Genomic DNA, 26,054 nt, shown 5'->3' on the forward strand with positions numbered 1-26,054 from the left:
TCTTCTACCAAGAGTTCAGGGTTAGATAGCTAGTGTAAGAAAATACACAATTAACCGAGCATAAAAAGGAGTAAAGAAAAAGGGTAGTAACTGAATATATGTATAATTAGCTGACATCACAGCTCAATGGCTTGGAAGAAATATAGAATGAGTCTCCAGCAGCTTCTCTTCTGCAGAGCTTGTCTGAAATGCAGAAAACAATCCTGGCACCCATAGAGGCTTGTAAATTATTGGTTTTTGATCAACGAATAACTTGTACAACAAGATGTATTGTACTAATGAACCCGTTCGAGATTGCACAGCACCATTTCCTCGAGAGCTGGTTGATAGGATCCCCGAGGAAGACTTCTGAGATTCTGAATTGCAAGATCAGCTCTCTCTTTTGCCAATTCCTGTGCCCTTTCAATGCCACCACAGTCCATAACCAACTCAGTAGCTTCATCAAGAGAACCACTCACACGGAACTCGGTCTCGATTATTTCTCTTAGTTTTGGTGATTGCTCTAGAGCAAATATTACTGGAGCAGTCAGGTTCCCCTTTGCCAGGTCACTGCCAGCTGGCTTCCCCGGCAGCTCTGCTGACTGTGTAAAATCTAATATGTCATCCACAACTTGGAAGGATAGACCAAGATTCTTACCATATTCATAGATTAGAACGCATACATTACTGTCCACCCCACTAAAAATAGCAGCTCCTTTGGTACTAGCAGCAATTAAGGAGGCTGTCTTGTAGTAAGCTCAAGATCACAGTCGAACAAGCTAGATTCCTGCTCTATTTCACCACTTGGAAAATCCTTAATAACCTGCCATTGAGCGAGAATAATTGTAAATCAACTTCAGTTACAATTTTTTAAAATTAGATAATATATAGCATAGTGCAAAAACTCCAAGGTTATATCAGACACTGGACTATATATACTCGGATATACAGAATGGAGTTGCAGACCTACCGAGCTGATAAGCTTAATGAGTTCAATATTTTCAAGATTCGCTAGGTACCATGACGATTGAGCAAACATAAACTCCCCCAGCCAGTACTGCTACCCTTGTACCATAGTGTTGATGAACAGTTTGATTCCTTCCCTGCAAATTAGCAGCAGTGAACTGAAAGTCAGAGAAGGCCTTGCAGTAGGCCTGAAATTAAATTAGAAACAAAAAACAAAATGAAAATGCAATAAAGTTAGTAATAGATATTTCAGTTTAGCTACTCTACTTGATGCGACAAGTATGAGATCCGATGATGGCGCGGTCAGTACCAGTGATTACTTATTAGTATATTTCCTTCAGTTTTTTATCTCTGATTAGGGAGCAATTATTTTAACAGTGAAAGTAGTGTATTACATCACTTTGGATGTGCACATTCAAGCTCATCTCCAGTCAATAGGCTCTAGCGTAGTGATTTACATTGAAAGAAGGCTTCAGCTATCACTCATCTATGACATACTGACTGATAAGTAGTGATGTATGGCTTAAGATCTCACTCATCTATGACATACTCTCTGATAAAGTGATGTATCTCTTCAGATTCCCACAAGTTTATAGGCTTTTAAGAAAGAAAGGATACATATTTCATTGGATCTTCATACAATACAGTGCACAAGCCCATTCAACCAAAGATTTCTTCACAATCCCTGCTTGGAAGAATAATAGATAAATTCAGTTGCCGTTCTAAAGGGAAATAGGATTCTAGGGCAATGAACAAGTCCAAATAATTAAAGTTGGCTTCACGATAATCATAATTTTCATCTCACAGATAGGTTGACTAATATGCGAGCCTGTTGGACATCCATCTATTAGAACCCTTCTCTTTTCAGCCTTGGACTGGTTCTGCAAAACTCTAAACAGGGCAAATGGAATTAAAACTTATAATCCTTGGATACATTTCATGGAGATTTTATATTTAAATCTTTGCATATGTCTAGAAATACTCATTTAGAAATTCTCCAAATGAAGCTAATGTAGGGAGCAGAACCATGATTTATGTTCTATGAAGTGATCTTCTAGTTGTAGTAAGACATGACCTTATCCAATACAGATTATAATGCTGATAACCGGATTGAGTATTCTTTCCATCAAGCATACTGTACAAGAATATCTGTAAGCATATTACAATAACCAAATAGAGGTTGTTGTCTGTTACCATTCCACAGCTACAAAGACCTCAGCACTCTACAAATACTAAGTACAGAGCATGCAAACTGTAAGTGGGCGTTGGTGACTAACATTAGATCCTTGTACACTGTAAGTTTTAAAATAACTTGGGTTTATTCAATAAGCATATGTTGGTGAATGATGCAGTGACATTAATGAGATTTTTCAAGTTGCTCTGATGTGAAATTCAAAATCCTACCTCTTCGCATGTCACTTTCATCCAATACACCGTCATGTATTAAACTTGCAGTGTGGATCATCTCAATAATCTCCGCTAAATGCCGATGTTCAGTTGTATGTTCCCTGCAAAGCAGGAATGCAATATAATTTTTCTATTCCATTCAGCACCATACGAAGCCCTTAAAATACTGGATAAAACTTGCTTCAACCCGACTACTTCCGCCGTGGCTCTTGACAGTAGAAAGACCAGAGCTGGTCGCATTCCCTTCCCACCAGCACCATATATCTGCTCAGCTGCAGACATCAAAACCGTATTTTCTGCAGCAACAATCTACCAGAGCATCTTCATCAGAAATATAAAAAGCTGAATATAAAGAACAAGACAAACTATTCTGATCCAGTGCAAAAAGGTACATGACTCATCAATATAGAGGGTAACAGATAGTAGAAAACAGACAAGTAGAACATGGAAGCAGGTAAAAGTTCTTATGCAGTGGCCCTCTTTTGTGAACTCATCTTGTGCCAAAATAACCTTGTTCACTTGTACTAAAGTACAGATTCAGTGCTGAATTTAAATTTTTACACACTACCGCTGTGCCAACTTATATCAACTCAGAACATTTGTAGTGGTCTATCAGCTAACCACTAGTTAATATATTGGTAAAAGTTCATTCTTCATTGATCTACTAGGACATATTCTACTACAAGCAAACATTGACTATTCACTGATTAAGCATCATCCTAACATTCAGATAAATCATAATGCATCTTTCTATAGAATGAAGATGAATGAGCATGCACTTGAGCTAGGAACCAAATTCTTGAGGAAGAGACTGAGGAAGAAGAGCCAATTCCCAGCAAAATAAATTACATACAAGGATAACTACCACAGTCACAGACTAACACAACAATTCAAGATGGCATTTTGAAGCAAAACCACATTCGTATTCCAAGAATCAACAAATCATAAAACACCATCAACTTACATAAAGCACAATATGAAAATTCAGCACCTATCATTATTGGCATGGAAGAACTCAATAGCATGCAATAACTATGTCCTAACATATGTCTAACTACACAATATCTAACATGTATTAACTACTCAACAACAAATATCTAAAAAGGGCACTCACCGACCAGAGATTTTGCTTAAGAGTCTGAAGATCAGCAGCAACCACTTCAAACAAATTTGTTAATGAAATTGGTTCTCTTGACTCTTTCTTCAAATTCAGAAGTACTGTGGGACCTTCAGAAACCCCTGTATCAAGCCAAAAATGAACAAAATAAACAACATTTCAAGCATTACAACATATTAAATCAATGGCAGGTGCTTTATTGATGGAGACCAAGCACTTAAATGTTATGTTAGTAAATGGAATCACCATAATCATAATGAATTAGGAAAGCACTAAACTATGGTCAACAAAGAAATGGTTAATGAATGGCAACGGCCTGTGCTACTCTAAAGCAGATTCGATCAGTATCAGTAAGACAAGTCACTGATTGTTATTCCTGTTGGATACAAACACTAAACTGTAATCCAACAAATTCAGATTCTTCCGTCGAATACAAATACATTCAGCATCAATAAGACACGAAACTAATACTGTAAGATGTCCTAAAAAGCAATTTTAAACGTAAATACGAAAGGCAAATACTGTAAAACTTAATTAACGATTCTATGATGCAGAATAAATATGTTTATAATAGAATCGTAAGTCTTAATAACAAGGAAACAATACCTCCAGCCATTGATGTTCCTCATGTATTTGCTGCTCTCTTTTATATATATTTGAAACTTCCAAACTCTACTCACTCTATATAGATGGTGTAAAACTTAAAGGAATTGAGTAAGTGAGTATGGGGACCAAATAACAGTATTATAGTCAAAGCTTCCATCAAGCTTTAATGACTATATGTCCCACATATTTAGTATATCAATGGTAGTTACAAGTGAACCACTTTAAGAGCTCATAAATGTGAATGTGACATCCTTAAAGTGAACCAGTTTAACTTTAAGAGCTCATAAATGTGAATGTCACATCCTTAAAGTGAACCACTTTAACTTTAAGAGCTCATAAATGTGAAGGTTACAACCTTTAGAGTGGACCACTTTAATAGTTCGTAAGTGTGAAAAAGAGTTAAAGAGTTGTTTATAATGACTCTATAAGAAACGATCAACATTCTCCCACTTGGTCCACATTTGTAATCTAATGTTTCATCTTAAACCCATTGACAATATGTTATAGTAATAAATACATGAATCATGGCGATAGATCCTCTAATTGATTAGTATTATCTTCCATATATTACTATGTATTTATTTCTTTAAACATTATAATTTATGTGGCAACAAGTTCTTAATGAATAAACCCTATGTTTGTTCTTGGTCCAACACAAATGAATTTTTCTCAAAATCAAATTAAGGTGCTCATCAATATGAGAAGAATATCAAAATAGTTAGGAAAATAACATTGTTCAAACAATGAAAAATTACATAATGGAACCACGTCCCATATCCACTACATGATCCTTGAATTTCAATGGTGGCATGCCCTTAGTCAAAGGATCAGCGATCATTAGTTCAGCGTTGATGTGCTCAATAACTACTTTCTTTTTTTTAATACGTTCTCTTATGGCTAAATACTTAATGTCGATGTGTTTACTTCGACTTTCATTTTTGTTGTTCTTAGCCATAAAAACAGCAGCTGAATTATCGCAAAACATTCTCAATGGCCTATGGATATAATCCATAATTCTAAGCCCAGAAATGAAACTCTTAAGCCATACACCATGTGAAGTAGCCTCAAAACAAGAGACAAACTCGACTTCCATAGTGGAAGTGGCAGTCAAAATCTGTTTAGCACTCCTCCATGATACAGCTCCACCAACCATCAAAAATATATATCCTGATGTTGATTTGCGTGAATCAATACAGCCAGCAAAGTCAGAATCTGAGTAGCCAATTACTTCCAGATTATCTGTTCGTCTATCAGCCACAAAAACATAAATAAAAAAATAAAAAAAGTAGAAAAAAAAAGTGTATGCATAAATAAAAATAATATAAATTTATTGGTTTATTTACTGACGCCAGAGCCAGGAATAAAAATACCGGTTTAAATTTATATTATTTATTCGTTGTATTTTTATTTTATTTAGCTAGAAAAATAAAAAAAAATATGTGCATGCATAAAAATAAATTTATTTTTATTCAAATATTCACTGACGCCAGAGTCAGGAATATTATAAACAAATCATCATAGCATAAACTAATAAACATTTAGCAATTTAAGACAAAACCAGCAATGCAGTCTACCTTAGACAGAATGTTTAAGGGGTGATAATATCTTTCCTTTTACGTAACCAATCCCGAGCCATAGAATCTCTGATGACCAGTTAGGGTTCCTAGTGACCATAATACTAGGTGGCGACTCCTTAAACAAGACATTTTCCCTTAAAAGAACAAGATGCCAGAAATCTGTTCTTTTTCCATAATCAAGATTATTTTTAGGGCTGCCGCTATGTCGGGTGCGACAGAATAGCGACTCCACTTTGGTTCTTTGAAGGTACCTCATCACTTTCTTTGCAGATCTCCAGTGGTCTAAACCTGGATTACTCTGATATCGTCCTAACATTCCCACAACAAATGCAATGTGAGGTCTTGTACAGACTTGAGCATACATAAGGCTTTCGACAGTAAAAGCATATGGAATGTTCTTCATTTGTTCCCTTTCAAGATTGTTCTTTGGACATTGATTCAAACTGAATCTATCACCCTTTATAATAAGAGCTACACTTGGAGAACAATCCTTCATCCGAAATCTCTCTAAAACTTTATTAATATAGGTTTCCTGAGACAGGCCCAAGATACCTCGAAATCTGTCTCTATGGATTTTAATGCCAATAACATAAAATGCCTCACTCATATCCTTCATATCAAAAAATTTAGAGAGGAATTGTTTCACCTCATGCAGCAAACCCTTATCATTGGTTGCTAGCAAAATGTCATCCACATATAAAACAAGAAAACAAATTTTACTCCCACTGATCTTCTGGTATATACATTGATCCATAATGTTTTCTACAAAACTGAATGAAGAAATTACATTATGGAATTTCAAATACCATTGGCGCTGTCGCACGTCACCCGCGCGGCGTCGACTGGCGATTTTTATTTATTACTTGTGTTTTGCTTGGTTCTTTGGAGTCACCACCTAGTATTATGGTCACTAGGAACCTATGGTCTGCGAGAGTCTGAGTAAGGGACTGGTTGTGCAAGGGGAAGACGCATCACCCCCAGTGCACCCTACCTACGGTAAGCTGCATTATTGTTTGATTGTTTTTCTAGGTCGAGTTTCTATTCGTTGGTCTTCTCTAAGGTTCAAGGCAGATCTCCCTTCGTGAGGGAGTCTCTACCTTATTGGGTTAAATCCTAACTATTCTAAAGTCTGAATTTTAAGATTGCATTTATTTACACCTTGTGTCTTTAATACCCGAGGGTGTACTTTATCGTGTAATTTTACACCCCACGAATATTAAAGTCTACATCTGGATCCTAAAAAAAAAAGTTGGAAAAAGGTTTTTGATATTTTGGCCAAACCCTAACGGATGATCATAAACTAGTTATGATATCCATTTTTTGGATTTTTAAAACGTGAGAAAGATGCAATTTTTTCTTCTTAAACACAAAAACATGCTTGGAAAATTCTTTAGGACTTGGCCGTATGCAATAAAATATTTTTTCTTTTTTTGAAATTTTTTTTTTTTTGAAATATTTCGGAGGAAACCGGGTGTTTTAATACTGGACTTGTATCTTACCATGTAAGTATACAACCCAATATTAAGCAAACTTGGTAGAAAAATATTTAAGAAAATCACAAATTTTTTGAAATGATTTTGAATTTTTTTTGAATTTTTTTTTCGGGCCGGGCTGGGCCAGAACTGGCCCGACCCAAGCAGACGGCTAATTAATTAGCCGCTGCATGCAGAAACGAATTTTGCATGCAGCCACGGTGAAAGGAAAAGGAAGGCGTAGCAGGGGAGGGGCGAGTTACCTGGCGTGGAGAGAGTCGGCGGCCTAGCTGGTGGTGAACGGTGTAACTGAAGGTGGTGAGGCCGGCGGCTTGCACTGGTCACGGCTGGAAGAAGAAGGAGCAGAGTTCTGCAAAGGAGAAGGAAAGCTCACGGCTGGAGCTGTTGGTGTGGCTGAGGAAAGAGCTGCTACCGCGGCTGCCTTTGAGAAGGAAGAGAGCTTCTGGGCAAGGTGGTGGCTGCTGGCTCTGCTGTCGCCGCCGCTGCTGGAGTCACGGTGGCAGAGGAGAAGATTTTTACAGAGAAGAGAGGGAGAGAAATGGTGCAACTGTCACTTGAGATCGTTTTATGGCTACTGGAGGTGGGGATGATGGTGAGAAGTCAGGTGATGAAAGTGATGGTGGCTGAAGGCCACGGTGGAGAGAGAAAGCAGAAAAAATGATTGTTTGCAGAAAAATGGATACAGAAGGCTGGTTTTCGGCCAACTTTGAGCTCGATTGTTTTTTCTTTCCTGAGCATGAAATTTGCTCCTATTTATAGAGATACAAAGAGGGTAATATTTTCTTCAACGGGGAAAAAATCTCAGCCCTTGATTCGACTCGAGGAATCCAAGCCGTCGGTTCAAAGTGTGCACCTCGAACTGCCAAATTTGGCAGTCCAAGGCTGCAGACTGTCCGAGGTGGCCACTTTAGGCCAATAAACGGAGTCGTTTCAAAGTTTGTTGACCCGACCGGACCATTCTCGGGGATAGAGGGGATTTAGGTGGACATGTTGGTGCACGCGTTGTCAAATTTGGGGGCCAAACGAGGCATCAAATGCGCCTGTAAAGCTGCTACTCGGCCAGCTTTGCGGGGAAGATGATGAACAGTGACCAGGCGACGCGTTGCCTGGTCTCTCCCTTTTTTTTAAAAAAAAAAAAAACGCAAAAACGGCGCCATTTGGGGTTAAAATTAGGGATTTTTGCCTATTTTCAATTTAGTCCTTCAGCTTTCAATTTATCCAATTTGACCCCCGGATTTTGTCAATTAAACCCCTATAGTTTGGCGCCTTTTGCAGATTGGTCCTTGGCTTTGGATTTTATCAATTTAACCCCTAATTGGCCCCAAAACTTCAATTTTCTTGCAATTTGGCCCCTGATTTCAATCAATTAACTTGGTAAAAATTAAATTTGGTCTCTTAAAATTTCATTCTCAATTAAGCCCAAATTAGGCTCCCAAACTTAATTTTTCACCAATTAAGCTCCAAATAAAATTAATTTGACCCATTTAAAGTATAATTAAGTCCTTGTACTTAATTAAATCCTTTATTTGGACCTAAATTAATTCTTAAACATAATTAAATTTTAATTTGGCCCATGATTAAATCAAATTGGCCTATTAAAAATTTAATTATGCCATTGGACTTAATTTTTATGCAAATTTATCCAATAATCATTTAATTTGACCTTGAATTTGCATTTTTTTTCCCTCCAATTTTGGGCATAATGGGGGCGCAACTAGGTCTTGAATCTCCTCTAAAAATTGCAACTTGATTTCCCGGCCTACTTTCTCCACGTTGCCAGCCTTTATTATTTTTTGTCTTTATTTTTAAAAAGAAATTTTTTTTTGGGGAATAACCCAAAATTGGGTTATGACAGGCGGGATGCTTGTTTTAAACCGTATATAGATTTCTTGAGCTTGCAAACCAATTGCTCACCATCACTAGAGGGGAATCCTTCAGGCTGCTTCATGTAAACCTTCTCCTCTAGATCTCCATTGAGAAATGTTGTTTTCACATCCATTTGTTGCAACTTTAAGTCAAAATGGGCTACTAATGCCAAAATAATACGCAAGGAATCTTTCTTAGATACAGGAGAGAAAGTCTTTGTGTAATCGACTCCTTCTTTCTGAGTGAAACCTTTAGCAACGAGTCTTGCCTTATATCTCTCAATGTTGCCCAATGAGTCTTTCTTTGTTTTAAAGACCCATTTACATCCAATGGCTTTTACACCATTAGGCAACTCAACAAGATCCCAGACTTGGTTAATCTTCATAGAATTCATCTCTTCCTTCATGACATTGTACCATAATTCTGTTTCTTTGCAACTCATGGCTTGTGAAAAGGATTCGGGATCATTTTCGGCTCCAACGTTATAGTTATATTCTTGCAGATACACAACATAATCATTAGGAATTGCTGATCTCTTTGGTCTAATAGACCTTCTTGATGTTGTACCATCATATTCCTGAAAAGTATGTGGTTCAACTCGTTGTTCAAAAGTTCTTGGCAACTCTTGAACTACTTGATCTATTGGAATATCGTCAACAATTTGTGGAACTTCAATGATTGGTTGTTCAACACCAGTTTGTACTTGAGGGGTGTTGTAAACAATAATCAATCTATCACTTGAAGTGGAAGGTTGAGATTCTGAATGATCATTCTCAGAAACAATGTTTCTGGTTTGATCGCTCTCACTGATCAAATCATTTTCAAGAAACTTTGCATTTCTTGATTCCACAATCCTAGTAATGTGAGATGGACAATAAAATCTGTCACCCTTAGACCTTTCAGCATATCCAATGAAATACTCACTAATGGTCCTTGGGTCCAGTTTATTTTCTTGTGGATTATAAATTCTCACTTCAGACGGACATCCCCAAATGCGCATATGTTGCAAACTCGGTTTCCAACCTTTCAGTAATTCAAAAGGTGTTTTGGGAATAGCCTTTATTGGAACTCGGTTTAATATATACACTGTCGTCTTAAGTGCTTCAACCCACAAGGATTTAGGAAGTTTGGAGCTGCTGAGCATACTCCGCACCATGTCCAATAATGTTCGGTTTCTTCTTTCTGCTACACCATTTTGATCCGGTGAACCAGGCATAGTGTATTGGGCAACAATCCCATGTTCTTGAAGAAACTTTGCAAATGGCCCAGGTGCTTGTCCATCCTCTTTGTATCTACCATAATATTCTCCACCTCTATCTGATCTCACGATCTTAATTTGCTTACCGCATTGTTTCTCTACTTCAGCCTTAAAATTTTTGAAGGCATCTAATGCTTCGTTCTTATTATAAAGCATACAGAGATACATATATCGAGAGTAATCATCTATAAAAGAAATGAAGTATTTATGACTATGTGAGTCCAAGTCTGGACTACATATATCAATATGTATGATCTCGAATATGTCTGAACTCCTAGTGGCACCTTTCTTTGACTTGTTGGTCTGTTTTCCTTTTATGCAGTCCAAACAAGTCTCAAAATCAGTAAAATCTAAAGTATTAAGTACTCTTTCATTTACCAATCTTTTAATTCTATCTATAGAGATATGACCTAATCTCTGGTGCCATAATTTAGAGGAATTTTCATCAATAACACATCTTTTAATACCAGTGTGAACATGCATTGAATCATAAGTGGTATTATTTTGTAAATTAATGTAGAAAAGACCATCAGACAAAATACTATTCCCGACACAATCAGATTTATAAAATAAACTGAATGATGATTCTGAAAAATTAAAGGAATATTCCAAAGGTAAAAGTCTTGAAACTGAAATCAAGTTTCAAGACCACTACTTGGAACATAAAAGGTCTTTTCTAACTTTAAAACAAAACCACTACTTAAAATTAAATAGCAAGTTCCTATAGCTTCCACATGTGAGCCCATCTTATTTCCTGATAAGATGTTTTGCTCACTTCCCACTGGCTTCCTTAGGTTTTGCAAACCCTGCATGGAATTTAAAATGTGGATTGTTGATCCAGAATCAATCCACCATGTGTTAATAATGACATTAACCATATTAGATTCATAACAAACAAATGAAGTTGGATTACCTTTATCCTCAAGCCATTTTTAAAATTTGGCGCATTTCTTCTTCACGTGTCCCTTCTTTTTACAGAAGAAACACTTGGAATCTTTCTTGATACCAGCTTGGGGAGGTATTTTACCTTTCCCTTTCTGATTGGCTTGAGATTTTCCCTCCCCACGTATTGCCAACATTGCACTTTCACCCTGTTCCATCACCAGTCTCCCTTCTTCTTGAACACACATGGTCATGAGTTCATTAATTGACCAATTTTCCTTATGTGTGTTGTATGAGATTTTGAAGGGTCCATATTGATGCGGAAAGGTGTTCAAGATATAGTGCACCAGGAAGCACTCCGACATTTCAACCTCAAGTTTCTTCAATTGAGCCACAAGGTCCCTCATTTGCATGATGTGCTCGCGCACACCTCTCACACTGGTGAGCCTTAGGGATGAGAACTTCATGATTAAGGTGCTTGCTATCGCCTTATATGAAGTGATAAATTGTTCATTAATGGCTTTCAGCAAGTCTTGGACCTTTTCATGCTGATCGACAGAACCACGAATACCAGCAGAAATTCTAGTCTTAATGAACATCATGCTGAGGCGATTAGATCGCTCCCATCACTCATGAAGCGTGATGTCCGCTGCAGTGTTGGTATCAGTGAGTGCTGGTGGTTCGTCTTTTCTAATAGCATAGTCTATGTCCATCCACCCTAAATGAAGAAGAACTCTTTCCTTCCAGATCTTATAGTTATCTCCCTTAAGTTCAGGGATATCATAACGAACATCAGAGATATTTGTAGGTTGTAAAACTGCATACAATTATAGATTACATGCTTAAGTTAAAACTGAGGCAATAAATATTCATGTTTTACCAATGTAAATCATGCTTAAATATCAAATCTAATGACATAAAAATGCTTGTGGGGTAAATTCTTAATTCAAGTAGATTCAATTATTCTTTATGATCAAATTATTTACTTAATTCATAATTCTAAAGGATATATTATGATTATAATTTGATATATATTTTATTTCAGATTAAACTTTTATGACAAAACTATCAAGTAATTTATTTAATTCATAATTCTTGTGGGTAAGTTATGAATAACTTGATATTTTATCCTAATTAATAATATAAATATAATTAAACTTCTTGTGGGATAAAATTTATTATATTAAGTGTAATTAATTACAATTAATATCTAATATTCTTTATGTGATCCTAATAATTCATAATATATAATTTTAATCAATTAAAGATGTTGTGGCTATTCTCTAATTAATTAAAATTGTATGGATCATTAGACATTAAATCACATAAGACTAACTTAATATTACGAATTACATAATTTTAACTAATACTAACATGTTATTATTATGCACAAAATATTATCATAATATAAGCATAAATATTGCAAAATCAAAATTATAATATTATGCATAACATTTAATTTCATGCTTTTAACTATATATATACTCATAAAAATTGCATGTATTAATATAGAGCAGAAATAATCCATTCATGCAAACTAAATACGAGCATAATAATGAAATTTGCACAATAATAATCTAAATTGCATATAATTAAATCAAATAAAAATTATAATCACAACAGTATATTATAACAATTATTAACACAATTCCCAACTATTTATAAAGTGGAAACTAAATGTCATTGTTTGTTAAAAATCAAAGCTGCGTGTCATTTTTTTTTTTTTTGGTTGTCTTCAACCTCTATTCTGGGTTGCAAACTTTGATTTCCTTATTTAAATTTTATCAAACTTTCGACCATAAACAAAGATAAACATAGCAACTTTATAAACCAAGGCAGAGATAAAACCATGCTCTGATATCAAATGTAAAACTTAATTAACGATTCTATGATGCAGAATAAATATGTTTATAACAGAATCGTAAGTCTTAATAACAAGGAAACAATACCTCCAGTCATTGATGTTCCTCAGGTATTTGCTGCTCTCTTTTATATATATTTGACACTTTCAAACTATAGTCACTCTATATAGATGGTGTAAAACTTAAAGGAATTGAGTAAGTGAGTATGGGGACCAAATAACAGTATTTATAGCCAAAGCTTCCATCAAGCTTTAATGGCTATATGTCCCACATATTTAGTATATCAATGGTAGTTACAAGTGAACCACTTTAAGAGCTTATAAATGTGAATGTTACATCCTTTAAAGTGAACCACTTTAACTTTAAGAGCTCATAAATATGAAGGTTATAACCTTTAAAGTGGATCACTTTAATAGTTCATAAGTGTGAAGAAGAGTTAAAGAGTCGTTTATAATGACTCTATGAGAAACGGTCAACAAATACAACTATTATCAATACAAGGAAAAAACATGAATATCAAAAACAGCCAGCAAAACATAAAATCCAAAATAAATAAAAAAGTGCAAAAAAAATGTACTTGCAAGTAAAGTCTCAGGGGTCTTTGTTGAAGAAACTCGACACCTAGCAATATCTCGCCGGCAACAAACCATTCTTCTGGAACCATAATCTCTGTTACAACTCTTAGAAACTGACTTTGCATAATTCCTCACCGAATACCTATCTATTGAATCACTGGAGGAGAAGCGACAAGCCACCAAATGAAGTTTAGCCCTTCCAAAATCAAGATTACGGCAAGTCATTACATCATTCTCAATAGCAACACCCCAAGAAAGCTAAAAAGAAACAATCTTTTGCTATCCACTTAAAATACCCAGATAGAAAATATTGCTCAATTTGCCATACAACTAACAGCCTTGAGAAACAAATAGATTATTCGGCAGGTTGAAAGCGTTTTTTTTAAATAATTATTTTTTAAAATTAATTTTTTGTTTTATTGTTTTTAAATTAGTTTGATTTTCTACATAAATTTTTAAAAATAAAAAAATATATTTTTTTAATATATTTTTCAAACAAAAATATTTTAAAAAGTAATTTCTATCACTCTCTTAAATATTTTGAATAAAAAAATTGTAATTTTGTAGTGATTATTTTTTAAAATATTTTTTATTCATAAATACACAAACTATATTAAAAAAAATACCTTAATATAACCCATGAACACCAAAAACTATGATTTGATCACTAAACAACCATTCAGTTTCTTTATCTTTTTTTATTTTTTGATGATTTTTTTATACTTTAAATGTAAAGATTAAAATATAATTAAAATAAATTTTTAGATCAAAATTAAAAATATTAAAACTAAAGGGACCAAAACATAAAAATAAAACAAACTCAAGCACCTAATTTTTAAAACCCGTTCTTCTTGTATAGTGAAAAAAAGACGTGCTTTTGTCTTTTGAGTTGGTCCCTAAAGATTAAATTATTTTTAAACAATAAAATCAAACTTTATTCTACCAAATTGTGAAACAATAGAGACCACACAAAAAATCCTAAGTTAATTGAAACAAATATTTTTTTTTCAAATATCACTAAACATAATATTTAAGAATAAAATTTTAAAAAAATCAATTACCAAAAATTATACAAAAAAATCGGGAGCTTTTTTGGGATCCAAAAATTATACATCCGAATTCCCACACCCTCGCGCACTTCTATCATAGTTTATGTTTTGGGCTTTTGAGGTGTAAGTTTGCTGGGAGCTTGCAATTCAATTTTGGATCCTTTATCGGGAGATCAGCAATTAAATGAGGCCTGACAAAATTAGGCAAGAATGTATGTCAGACCAACTCTTCTGCTTCCTTGCAGCAATATATTTCCAGCAGACAAGTTGCCAGGAATTACTTCCTGGACCAAGGCTTACGCATAGATGCAGTTGCTATAGCCTGCAAATTGACACAAAATTGTCGCAAGCATGACATGAAAATGTCTTCATTGTTGCCAGAAGGATAACGCATTGCATCATACATGTAGCAGTCCTTACTTGGATCAGTCTTGACAATGAGGCCAGAGTCCCTGAAATCACAATTCCAGCGGTTCCTTCCCTTACATTGGTAGTACAGATTCATGGCTATTGATGCATGGCTTCTGAGACTATCTGGAGAAAAGCAAGGGTAACCCTTTTGTAGAATCTGGCAATCCACGTGAGAGCATGCGTAATTGATATTCGCTAGTAAAGTTGCTTGATCCGACGATCGCTTGGACACAAACCAAGTTTTCTGCAATATTATTGTCAAAGCAAATTTCTTGGAATTAGGACAATGTACAACCAAAAATTTACCCAATTTAAGTTGGATTCGTTTACTTTCCATCGGATGTTTGTGTGATAAGAGAAGTTGATAGTTGCTACCTGTTCATTAGCCATGACAGCACTTCCACCTGCAAAATTATGAACAGAGAAGAATTCCCAAAATAAGACCATTTGCCATTTATTGTAGTAATCATGATAAACCCAACCCAGATTTAAGAAGAAACCAACTAAAATATACTGTACTTGAGGAATAATGTAACGGGCCCGGTCATACGACTTGATCAATGTTAAAAGATCCCAACATATTCTCTTAATTTGAGGGTAATGTTTTTTCTTTTTAAATCTATCAAAAATTCGGCAGAGTTTCATTTGTATTTAGGATATCTCAAGTTATCGACTACTATCAATTTACTTAATCAACTCATCATCACAAGGTCTCATAATTCCAGACCTTATATCAATCATCATAATTCAACACCTATATATATATATATAATGTTAGTATTCCATTTTCTTTTAAATTTTATATATATATATATATATATATATATATATATATATATATATATATATCCTACGAGTAAGTTCAATATGAACATAGCTCACATATGATATCATAAAATTTAAAAGAAAATGGAATACTAACATGCAAAGAAAGCATTACAACATAATAAGTGTTCTTAAATATTTCAAAAAGGTTAATTACAAGATAACTAAAGTACCACATGTTAAGCTGAACTTTTATAAATACATCAAGATTTACACAAAAGCATACTATATAAACGCGTTAATTCTCTTTTGTTTAAGTTAAATATTTACATAAGCTTGACAAAGTAGAGTCTTAAACTAATGATCTCCTTGGATATTTGATGGACCTGTTACATAAGTAAACATGCCATTATATTGATAAAATAAATATACATATGCTCATGTAATGTATATGAAAGAAGTATTAATTTTCTATCGGATCAATAAGAATTCTACCAGACAACTTATGTTTTGCTTGTAAATCTTTTAAACCCAATTAATACTCATTTGTATATTTTTAATTTGAATACTCTTATTTACTTGCATGAACCGGGTGACCTTGCAAAGTCTAATCTTGTGATTTATTTCCCGGCAATCCTATCACGGATGCCATTAGCCGAAGCTAATCTTACAATTTATTTCCCGGCATTCCTATCACGGATGTCATTAGCCGAAGCCGAAGCTAATCTTGCGATTCGTTTCCCGGCATTCCTATCACAGATGCCATTAGCTGAAGCCAAAGCTAATCTTGTTATTCGTTTCCCGGCATTCCTATCACGGATGCCATTAGCCGAAGCTAATCTTGTAAATAAGCTAGACTTTATTTACATTGAACACGATATTTATTGTAATTGCATTCACTAGAAGAATTTTAAATTGTATAAGTGCAAAAAGGAGGGAAAATCACACACCTGCTCCGCCTGTCTCGTGACCTCCCCTAACAAAAGATTCAATCCTGGTTGCTCCTCCTGAATCAGAAGGAAGTTTTTTGTTATGATTCCTTCAAGCCGATATCATAAAGAATCCATATTCCTTCATTACTCATATATTACTTTCTATGCATGTTCATTTCCTCATAATAACAAACATACATATATCAGGTATATTTTCAAAGTTAGTATCTCAATGTGCAAGTGTTCCTATGACTCAACAGCCGGGACCGTTCCAACCATTTCCTTTTTCAGCTCGAGTTCCAGTTTCAGCTATCAAATTCTTTTATATTCTTACATATAATATTCACGTGAAAGTCTACTGTTACTGTCTAACTTTGAATTGTTACTGTCCAACCGTTGCTGTTTGAACACTCATCAGATTTTTAACTATATCTAGAGTTCTAGAACTCCATTTTAAGTGAGATTGATCTCGTTGGAAAGCTAAGACACGAGGCTACAAGTTCTCTGAAAGAAGGAGAATCCAGTTCTGCCTCCAAAATAGTCAAAATTGCTCATCAACCCATCAGTCCTACTGCCCTACAGAATCAGTCACGACTCAGTCTCGGTTGGTAACCCATAACTGGAGTTCTACATCTCCAAATTGAGCAAGATCAGTTTCCTTGGTTAGCTAACATTTTAATATACAATTTCTATAAGGGAATCCGATCCTATTTCCCTCATCCTCCTACCCGAAATCTCACCAAAATTCAGGAGACAAGTTTATCCAGATTCGTCTCCCCCTCCCCTCCACACAATACTTTCATAAACTACATACCACATACATGAATTAACTTAATTTTAACAATAAGTACTTTTTCCCCAATTCATGTCTAAGAACCCTAACCTATGATTCAATATCAAGGCATCAATTCATTATCGAATTTGAAATGAATTTTTAAGATCATGTTTAGAACACCTTACCCGGTACGAATTAAGATTTTGATCTTCAACCAGTTGAAGATTTTCAACTCCCTCCTTTCTTTTCTTCTTGTTCAATTTCTTGTTAATCCCTTGCTCACAAGTGTTTATCCTATCTATAACCCCTTGATCTTGGATGGGTTCTTGAAGTTTTAGTGTTTCTCTCTTGATTTTGCAAGAATGGGTATAAAACTCCCTATTTTCTCTCCTTGTGGTTCCCTGCAGATTTTTGATGAGGAGAGAGTATTTATACTCTATATTTTCCCTTATTTGTATTTAGGCCCCATTTCCTTTAAATTTCTGAATTCCTGTCTTTTATTTAACCATACGCATGAATTTCTTCACTTTTATTTCTCATGTAGTTAGTTTTCAATTTAAGCAACCTTTATTTATTTATTTTTTTGGGGTTTACATTCTCCCCTCCTAATAGAAATTTCATCCTCGAAATTTGAGTAATGTATCTGAGTTTATAAACAAGTTAAGGAATTTTCATCTCATTTTTTATTCTCTCTCCCATGTCTCTTCCTCGATTTGTGAGCTTCGCCATAAGACTCTGATGATGGAAACTTTCTTATTATGAAGTTCTTTCTTGCCCCAATCGAGAATCTTTATTGGTCTCACCTCAAGTGTTAAGTCTTCTTTTACCTCCACTGGCACTTGAGGTAACACTCTCGAAGGGTCTACATTGGTTTTTCGCAGCAAAGAAACATGGAATACATTGTGAACTTTGGCCAATTGTGAGGGCAAGTTTATTTCATATGATACAGGTCCGATACATTTTTGGATTTCAAATGGTCCGATGAACCTTAGAACTAACTTCCCCTTCATGCCGAATCTCAGCATGTGCTTCCATGGAGCTACCTTCAAGAATACTTTATCTCCAGGACAAAATTCAAGTGGTCTTCTTCTAATATCTGCATACTTCTTCTGTCTATCCTGAGCCACCTTCATTCGATCCTTGATAATCCTCACTTTTTCAGTAGTGATTTGTATTAATTCTGCCCCATACAGCTTTTTGTCCCCAACTTCTTCCCAGCACAAGGGTGTCCTACACTTTCTGCCATAAAGAGCTTCAAATGGGGCCATTCCAATTGTTGACTGATAATTGTTGTTATACGTGAATTCCACTAGTGACAGGTGCTCCTCCCAGTTTCCACCAAATTCCAAAGCACATGCCCTTAGTAAATCATCTAAGATCTGAATAACTCTCTCAGATTGGCCATCAGTCTGCGGATGAAAGGCAGTACTGATACTCAAATTTGTTCCCAAGGCACGTTGTATGCTCGACCAGAGACATGAAGTAAATCTTGGGTCTCGGTCTGAAACAATTGATATTGGAACTCCATGAAGCCTCACAACTTCATTTACATACATCTTAGCCAACTTGTCAACTGGATCTGTCATCTTTACTGGTAGGAAAAGGGCAGACTTAGTTAGTCGATCCACAATGACCCAGATAGCATCATTTCCCCTCTTTTCTATGGGTAGTCCCGACACAAAGTCCATTGTGATCATCTCCCACTTCCACTCAGGGATTGGTAATGGTTATAACAGCCCTGCCGGCTTTTGGTGTTCTACTTTTACTTGCTGGCAAATACTACATTTTGCCACGTAGCCAGCCACTTCTTTGTTGTTAGGCACATACATACGTCGCCCCAACATCACTATTCCATCATCACCCATTCGAAAAAGAGTTTCTCCCCCCGATTCCAATTTGATTCTCACTTTTGACACTTCATCATCAAGCTGTTGTGCCTCTAATATTTGCTCTCGATATCCTAACTTCACCCTTAATTGAGCCATTAAGGATCCTTCCGGACTCACATTTAATATTGCCCCCAATCTCTTTAGCTCACTCATGGTTTTCTCATTCCAAATCATTGGTCCACCCCTAATCGCCTTGTCTTTACGGTTGAGAGCATTCACGACTACATTCGCTTTTCTTGGATGATAATCTATAATACAGTCGTAATCTTTAATTAATTCTACCCATCTTTGTTGTCGCATGTTCAACTCTTTCTGCGACATCATATATTTAAGGCTCTTATGATCCATGAAAATTTGAACTTGGGATCCGTATAAGTAGTGCCTCCATACTCATAAGGCAAAAACTACTGCTGCCGATTCTAAGTCATGAACTGGGTAGTTGATTTCATAAGTCTTTAGTTGTCTCGATACATAGGCAACTACTTTTCCATGCTGCATTAGGACACAACCCAGTCCTTTTCTTGAGGCATCATTGTAAACTACAAAAGCCTTCTATTCCGGATGTAAGGATTAGTACGGGGGTAGTAGTAAACCTTTTCTTCAATTCTTAAAAGCTCTTATCGCACTCCTTTGACCACTCCCATCTTATGTTCTTCCTAGTAAGTCGTGTCAATGAAATTGCTATTGTTGAAAACCCTTCGATAAACCTTCTATACTACCCTGTCAATCCGAGAAAACTACAAATTTCATTTACCGTAGTAGGCCTTTCCCATCTCAGAACTGCTTCCACCTTCTGAGGGTCCACAAAAATACCTTCTGAAGACACTACATGCCCTAAAAAGGTAACTTCTTTTAACCAGAAGTCACATTTATCCAACTTGGCATACAGCTGGCACCTCCTCAAAGTCTGTAGTGTCTGTCGCAGGTGCTGTTCATGCTCCTAATAGGATTTGGAGTAAACCAAGATGTCATCGATGAATACGACAACAAACTTATCAAGGTATGGTTGAAATACTCGGTTCATTAAATCCATAAAAAGTGCAGGAGCATTAGTTAATCTAAAGGGTGGCACCAAGAACTCGAAGTGTCCGTAGCGAGTTCTGAAGGCAGTTTTCGGCACATCTTGCCCTTTGATTCGTATATGGTAGTATCCTGATCTTAAATCAATCTTTGAGAATACTTTAGCACCCTTCAACTGATCGAACAAATCATCTATCCACGGAAGCGAATATCTGTTCTTTACCGTCACTTTATTCAGTTGACGGTAATCTATGCAAAGCCTCAACGTTCCATCTTTCTTCTTCACAAATAATACGGGTGCCTCCCAAGGTGAGTTGCTTGGTCGTATGAACCAAGGTTGTCAAAAATGCTTTTTTGACACGACACGGAGGATATAGTATAAACTCGAATCGTAAACTCGAATCGTAAAATCGCAAGTAAAATATTTTAACTAAAATCATAAAATCACAAGTAAAATATTTTAACTAAATTACAAGATCCAGTCAAGTAGTATATAATATAACACAATAAAAATAAAAATGAAATAAACAATATAAATATCTTACTATCAAAACACACACACTGATTTGATTATAGGCCAGTTAGTCAAAACACACACACACTGATTTGATTCTAGGCTAGCTGTGCTGCTGAATGCTGATGTTAATTTCTTCTTTCCTTTCTTACTATCCCCTTTCCTTTTAAGAGAGAACTAATCCAAGGAGAAGGCATAATCAATTCCTACACTTCCAGAAGATTAAGACCTCTATCCCGGGGAAGGAATAGTTATTTAACTTTCTGACTGCCATAGATGAGAAACCCTCGTCCATTTTTCCTTTGACTTTTTACTTTTCCTTGAAGCCATTAGTTTCTCAACACTTGGGATATTTTTTTACACGGTTTATTTTATGCTTGCTACAGCTAATATAGTTGCTAAAAAAAAAGTTCCTTAATTGTAGTTATTTGTTTAATTTTTGCTCACTGCCACTTCTGATTACTACAAATCACTAGGAAACCCATCATTTTCTTTTTTCCAAATAATGTGTAAGGCCATCCTCATATGGATTGTTTGAAGTTTAATAAAGCATATTTGTTATGTTGCAAAGTTCTTTGGTCTCAAAAGAATGGAGTCCTAGATCAATCCCTATATCAATTATCAGAAAAACAATGCCAAATATATGTTGTTTAAACAAATTTTTAAAGCAGGGTACCCAAAAAAGGATGAAATATATCACTAAGGAAAAGAAGTAACCTGAGAATCAAATTGTCCCTGAGGAGTCCATCCAACTGTGTGGAAGCAAGGGATTTCCAAGAAATAAGATCATTAACATCTTTGGCTTGCAAATATTTCCAAGAAATAAGATCATTAACATCTTTGGCCTGCAAATTGTAATAAACAGTAAAAAAGAGTTGAAAAACAACAGCTAGAATCCAAGAAATAATCAAAACCAAAAGAGTTAAGAAATCCACGTACAATGAGATCCTGGCTGCTGTGGAGACTCTTTACATCTCATCTGATCTGATCTTCTCAAAAAGTACATCTTTCTCTCCTAAATCCTTGTCAATTTCTTTGAAAATATTGCCGTATTTGGAATTCACTTCCTCAAGGTATCGCTCCAAAATGGATAAACTCAAGTCCAGCGAACGAACTTTTTGCATCAATATTTTGAGAACAGAGTCCCCAGGCATCCTGCCAACTTGTTGATGCTAAACTTCTTCAACTGGATGCTGATGTTAATTTGTTAGGGCTGAGACTTGAGATTCTGAGATTTGGGGAAAGGGAAAGGGCTGAAGGGGGAAAGGGGAAAGGGGTGGGTGGAGACGTGGAGTGTCGTGCACAATGAAAGCAGGAGATGGAGTCAGCAGTGAGCAGACTTTTAATTTTTTTAGCCAACTCGTGAAATCGGTCCGGTTTTACCGATTTTAACGAGTTGGACCGAGTTTATACGAGTTTGACCGAGTTTAACCCGATTTTACTGGTTTTCGAGTTTTTCACCCGATTATACATGTTTATCTATTTTGACTCGTAAAATCGTACGATTTTACGAGTCAAAACTCGTTTTTAATAACGTTGGTATGAACCCTTTGTCTAAAAGCTCCTGCAATTGAATTTTCAACTCATCCAATTCTTTTGGGGCCATTTTATACGGTGGTTAGGCTATAGGAGACACCTCAAGCAATATGTTGATGGTGACTTCAACTTCTCTTTCTAGGGGTAGTCCTAGCAATTCTTCCAGAAATACATTCAAAAATTCCCTCACAATTAGAATGTCAAACAATCCTATTTTACCCTCTTTCGAATTTATCACATAGGCAAGGTATGCTGGACAACCTTTCTTTAATAGTTTTCTCACAACCATAACCAAGATTAAATTTGTAAAGTTGGAAATCCTCTCCCCCTTAAAGACCATTGTTTCACCCTTAGCCCCTTGGAAGGTTACTGTTTTTGTAAAGCAGTCTAGACAAGCTTTATTTTTTCCCAACCAATTCATACCTAGAATTATATCAAAATCACTTATTTCTAGGGGTATTAAATTTGCTTTTAGTTCACACCCATTAATGTTAAATCTCACCCCTTCAAATACAACATTTGTTTCCACAGTTTCACCTAAGGGTGTCACAATAATAAATCATTTCTCTACCCTTTTTGTTTCCTTACTCAATTTGGTTACATTTTTATTTGCTATAAAGGAGTGAGTGGCACTAGAATCAAACAAAACATGCATTTGATAGTCAATTATTTGCAGCATATCTGCCACCACATCTGATGCTGCTCTGACATCCTCCTGGGTCATATGGAAAACCCTTCCTTGATCCCTTTCATTTTGCACTCTAGGTCGTCCCCTATTTGAGTTAGCTCCTGACTGAGTCGACCTTCCCGGTCTGTTTACTGTGATGGACTGCTGATGACTTTGACTTTGCTGCCTATGTCTCTGAGGTTGTTCAGTGTAAACCCCGGGAAAATTAAATAAATAAATAAAAGGGAAGAAATTCATGCATATGGTTAAATAAAAACAAGAATTCAGAAATTTTTCAATATATATTTCCGGGCGAAATAATTCGGGACATTATAATAAACCCGATACTGTTGAGGGTTGGATTTAATGAAAGAGAATAATACACTCAAAGGAAAAAAAGGGCCTAAATGCAAATGAGGGAAAATATAGAGTATAAATACTCTCTCCTCACCAAAAAAATCTGTAGGAACCATAAGGAGAGAAAATAGGGAGTTTTATACCCATTCTTGGGAAATCAAGAGAGAAACACTAAAATTTCACGAACCCATCCAAGATTAAGAGCTTATAGATGGGATAAACACTTGAGAGCAAAGGATTACCAAGAAATTGAACAAGAAGAAAAGAAAGGAGGGAGTTGAGAATCTTCAACTGGTTGAAGATCAAAATCTTAATTTTGTACCGGGTAAGGTGTTCTAAACATGATCTTAAAAAAATTCATTTTTAATTCGATAAAGAATTGATGCATTGATATTGAATCATAGGATAGGGTTCTTAGACATAAATTGGGGAAAAGGTACTTATTGTTAAGATTAAGTTAATTCATGTGTGTGGTATGTAGTTTATGAAAGTATTGTGTGAAGGGGAGGGGAAGAAGAATCTGGACAGACTTGTCTCCTGACTTTCGATGAGATTTCGGGTAGGAGGATGAGGGAATTAGAATCGGGTTCCTCATAGAAATTGTAGATTTGAATGTTAGCTAACCTAGGGAAACTGGTCTTACTCAATTTGGAGATGTAGAACTCCAGTTATGAGTTATCAACTGAGACTGAGTCGTGACTGATTATGTAGGGTAGTAGGACTAATTAGTTAATGAGCAATTTTGACTATCTTAGAGGCAAAACTGGGTTCTCCTCCCTTTAGAGAACTTATAGCCTTGTGTTTTAGCTTTCTAACAAGATCAATCTCACTTAAAATGAAGTTTTAGAACTTTAGATATAGTTAAAAATTTGGTGAGTGTTTAGACAGTAACAGTTCAAAATTAGACAGTAATGGTTGGACAGTAACAGTTCAAAATTAGACAGTAATGGTTGGCCAACAACAGTTGAAAATTGGACAGTAACAGTTCAAAGTTAGAAAGTAACGGTTGGACAGTAATAGTTCAAAGTTAGACAGTAACGGTTGGACAGTAACATTTCAAAATTAGACAGTAATGGTTGGACAGTAACAGTTGAAAATTAGACAGTAACAGTTCAAAAATTAGACAGTAACGATTGGACAGTAACAGTTGAAAATTAGACAGTAACAGTTGAAAATTTAACAGTAACGGTTGGACAGTAACAGTTGAAAATTTGACAGTAACGGTTGGACAGTAACAGTTGAAAATTTGACAGTAACAGTAAAAAATTAGACAGTAACGGTTGGACAGTAACAGTTGAAAATTGGACAATAACAGTTCAAAATTAGACAGTAACGGTTGGACAGTAACAGTTGAAAATTAGACAGTAACAGTTGAAAATTGGACAGTAACAGTTCAAAGTTAGACAGTAACGGTTGGACAGTAACGGTTGAAAATCGGATAGTAACAGTTGAAAATTAGACAATAACAGTTGAAAATTGGATAGTAACAGTTGAAAGTTAGACAATAACAGTAGACTTTCACGTGAATACTATATATAAGGATATAAAAGAATTGAGTCATAGGAACACTTGCATATTGAGATACTAACTCTGAAAATATACGTGATATATGTATGAATGTTAATATAAGGAAATGAACATACATAGAAAGTAACATATGAGTAATGGATGAATATGGATTCTCTATAATATCGGCTTGAAGGAATTATAACCAAAAACTTCCTTATGATTCAGGAGGAGCAACTAGGATTGGATCTTCTATTAGGGGAGGTCGCGATACAGGCGAAGCAGGTGCGTGATTTTCCTTATATTTGCACTTTTACAATTTAAAATTCTTCTGGTGAATGTAATTACAATAAATGTCGTGTTCAATGTAAATAAAGTCTAGTGATTTACAAGATTAGCTTCGGCTAATGGCATCCGTGACAGGATTGCCGGGAGATGAATTGCAAGATTAGCTTCGGCTAATGGCATCCGTGGATATGAATTACCAGATTAGCTTCGACTAATGGCATCCGTGATAGGATTGCCGGGAAATGAATTTCAAGATTAAACTTTGCAAGGTCACCCGGTTCATGCAAGTAAATAAGAGTATTCAAATTAATAATATACAAATGAGTGTTAAGTGAGTTAAAAGATTTACAAGCAAAATATAAGTCCTCTGTTAGAATTCTTATGGATCAGATAGAAAATTAATACTTCATTCGTATTCATTATATGAGCATATATATATATTCTTTATCAACATAATGGTATGTTTGTTTATGTAACAAGTCCATCAAATATCCATGGAGATCATTAGTTTAGGACCCTACTTTGTGAAGCTTATGTAAATCTTTAACTTAAACAAAAGGAAATTAACATATTTATGTAGTATACTTTTGTGTAAACCTTGATGTATTTATAAAAGTTCAGCTTAGCATGTAGTATTTTAATTATCTTGTAATTAACCGTTTTGAAATATTTAAGAAACACTTATTATGTTGTAAATGCTTTCTTTGCATGTTAGTATTTCTTTCTTTAAAATTTTATGATATGATGTTTGGACTAT

The 26,054-nt window shown here is 35.4% G+C and overlaps 2 protein-coding genes across 2 annotated transcripts in view; one reads left to right on the top strand and one right to left on the bottom strand.

Moving 5' to 3' along the window:
* The window catches only part of LOC18103316 (cytochrome P450 72A397), a 138,832-nt gene that overhangs the window by 80,558 nt on the left and 32,220 nt on the right, over positions 1–26,054 (top strand). The window lies entirely within an intron of this gene.
* Positions 14,676–15,698, bottom strand: LOC112329140 (major pollen allergen Ole e 10). The gene has a single exon (XM_024611733.2). It carries the CDS (start codon positions 15,383–15,385, stop codon positions 14,915–14,917), a length of 471 nt encoding a protein of 156 aa, XP_024467501.1. The 5' UTR covers positions 15,386–15,698; the 3' UTR covers positions 14,676–14,914.

The sequence above is a fragment of the Populus trichocarpa genome, chromosome 11, assembly GCF_000002775.5.
Source record: "Populus trichocarpa isolate Nisqually-1 chromosome 11, P.trichocarpa_v4.1, whole genome shotgun sequence".
NCBI lineage: Eukaryota > Viridiplantae > Streptophyta > Magnoliopsida > Malpighiales > Salicaceae > Populus > Populus trichocarpa.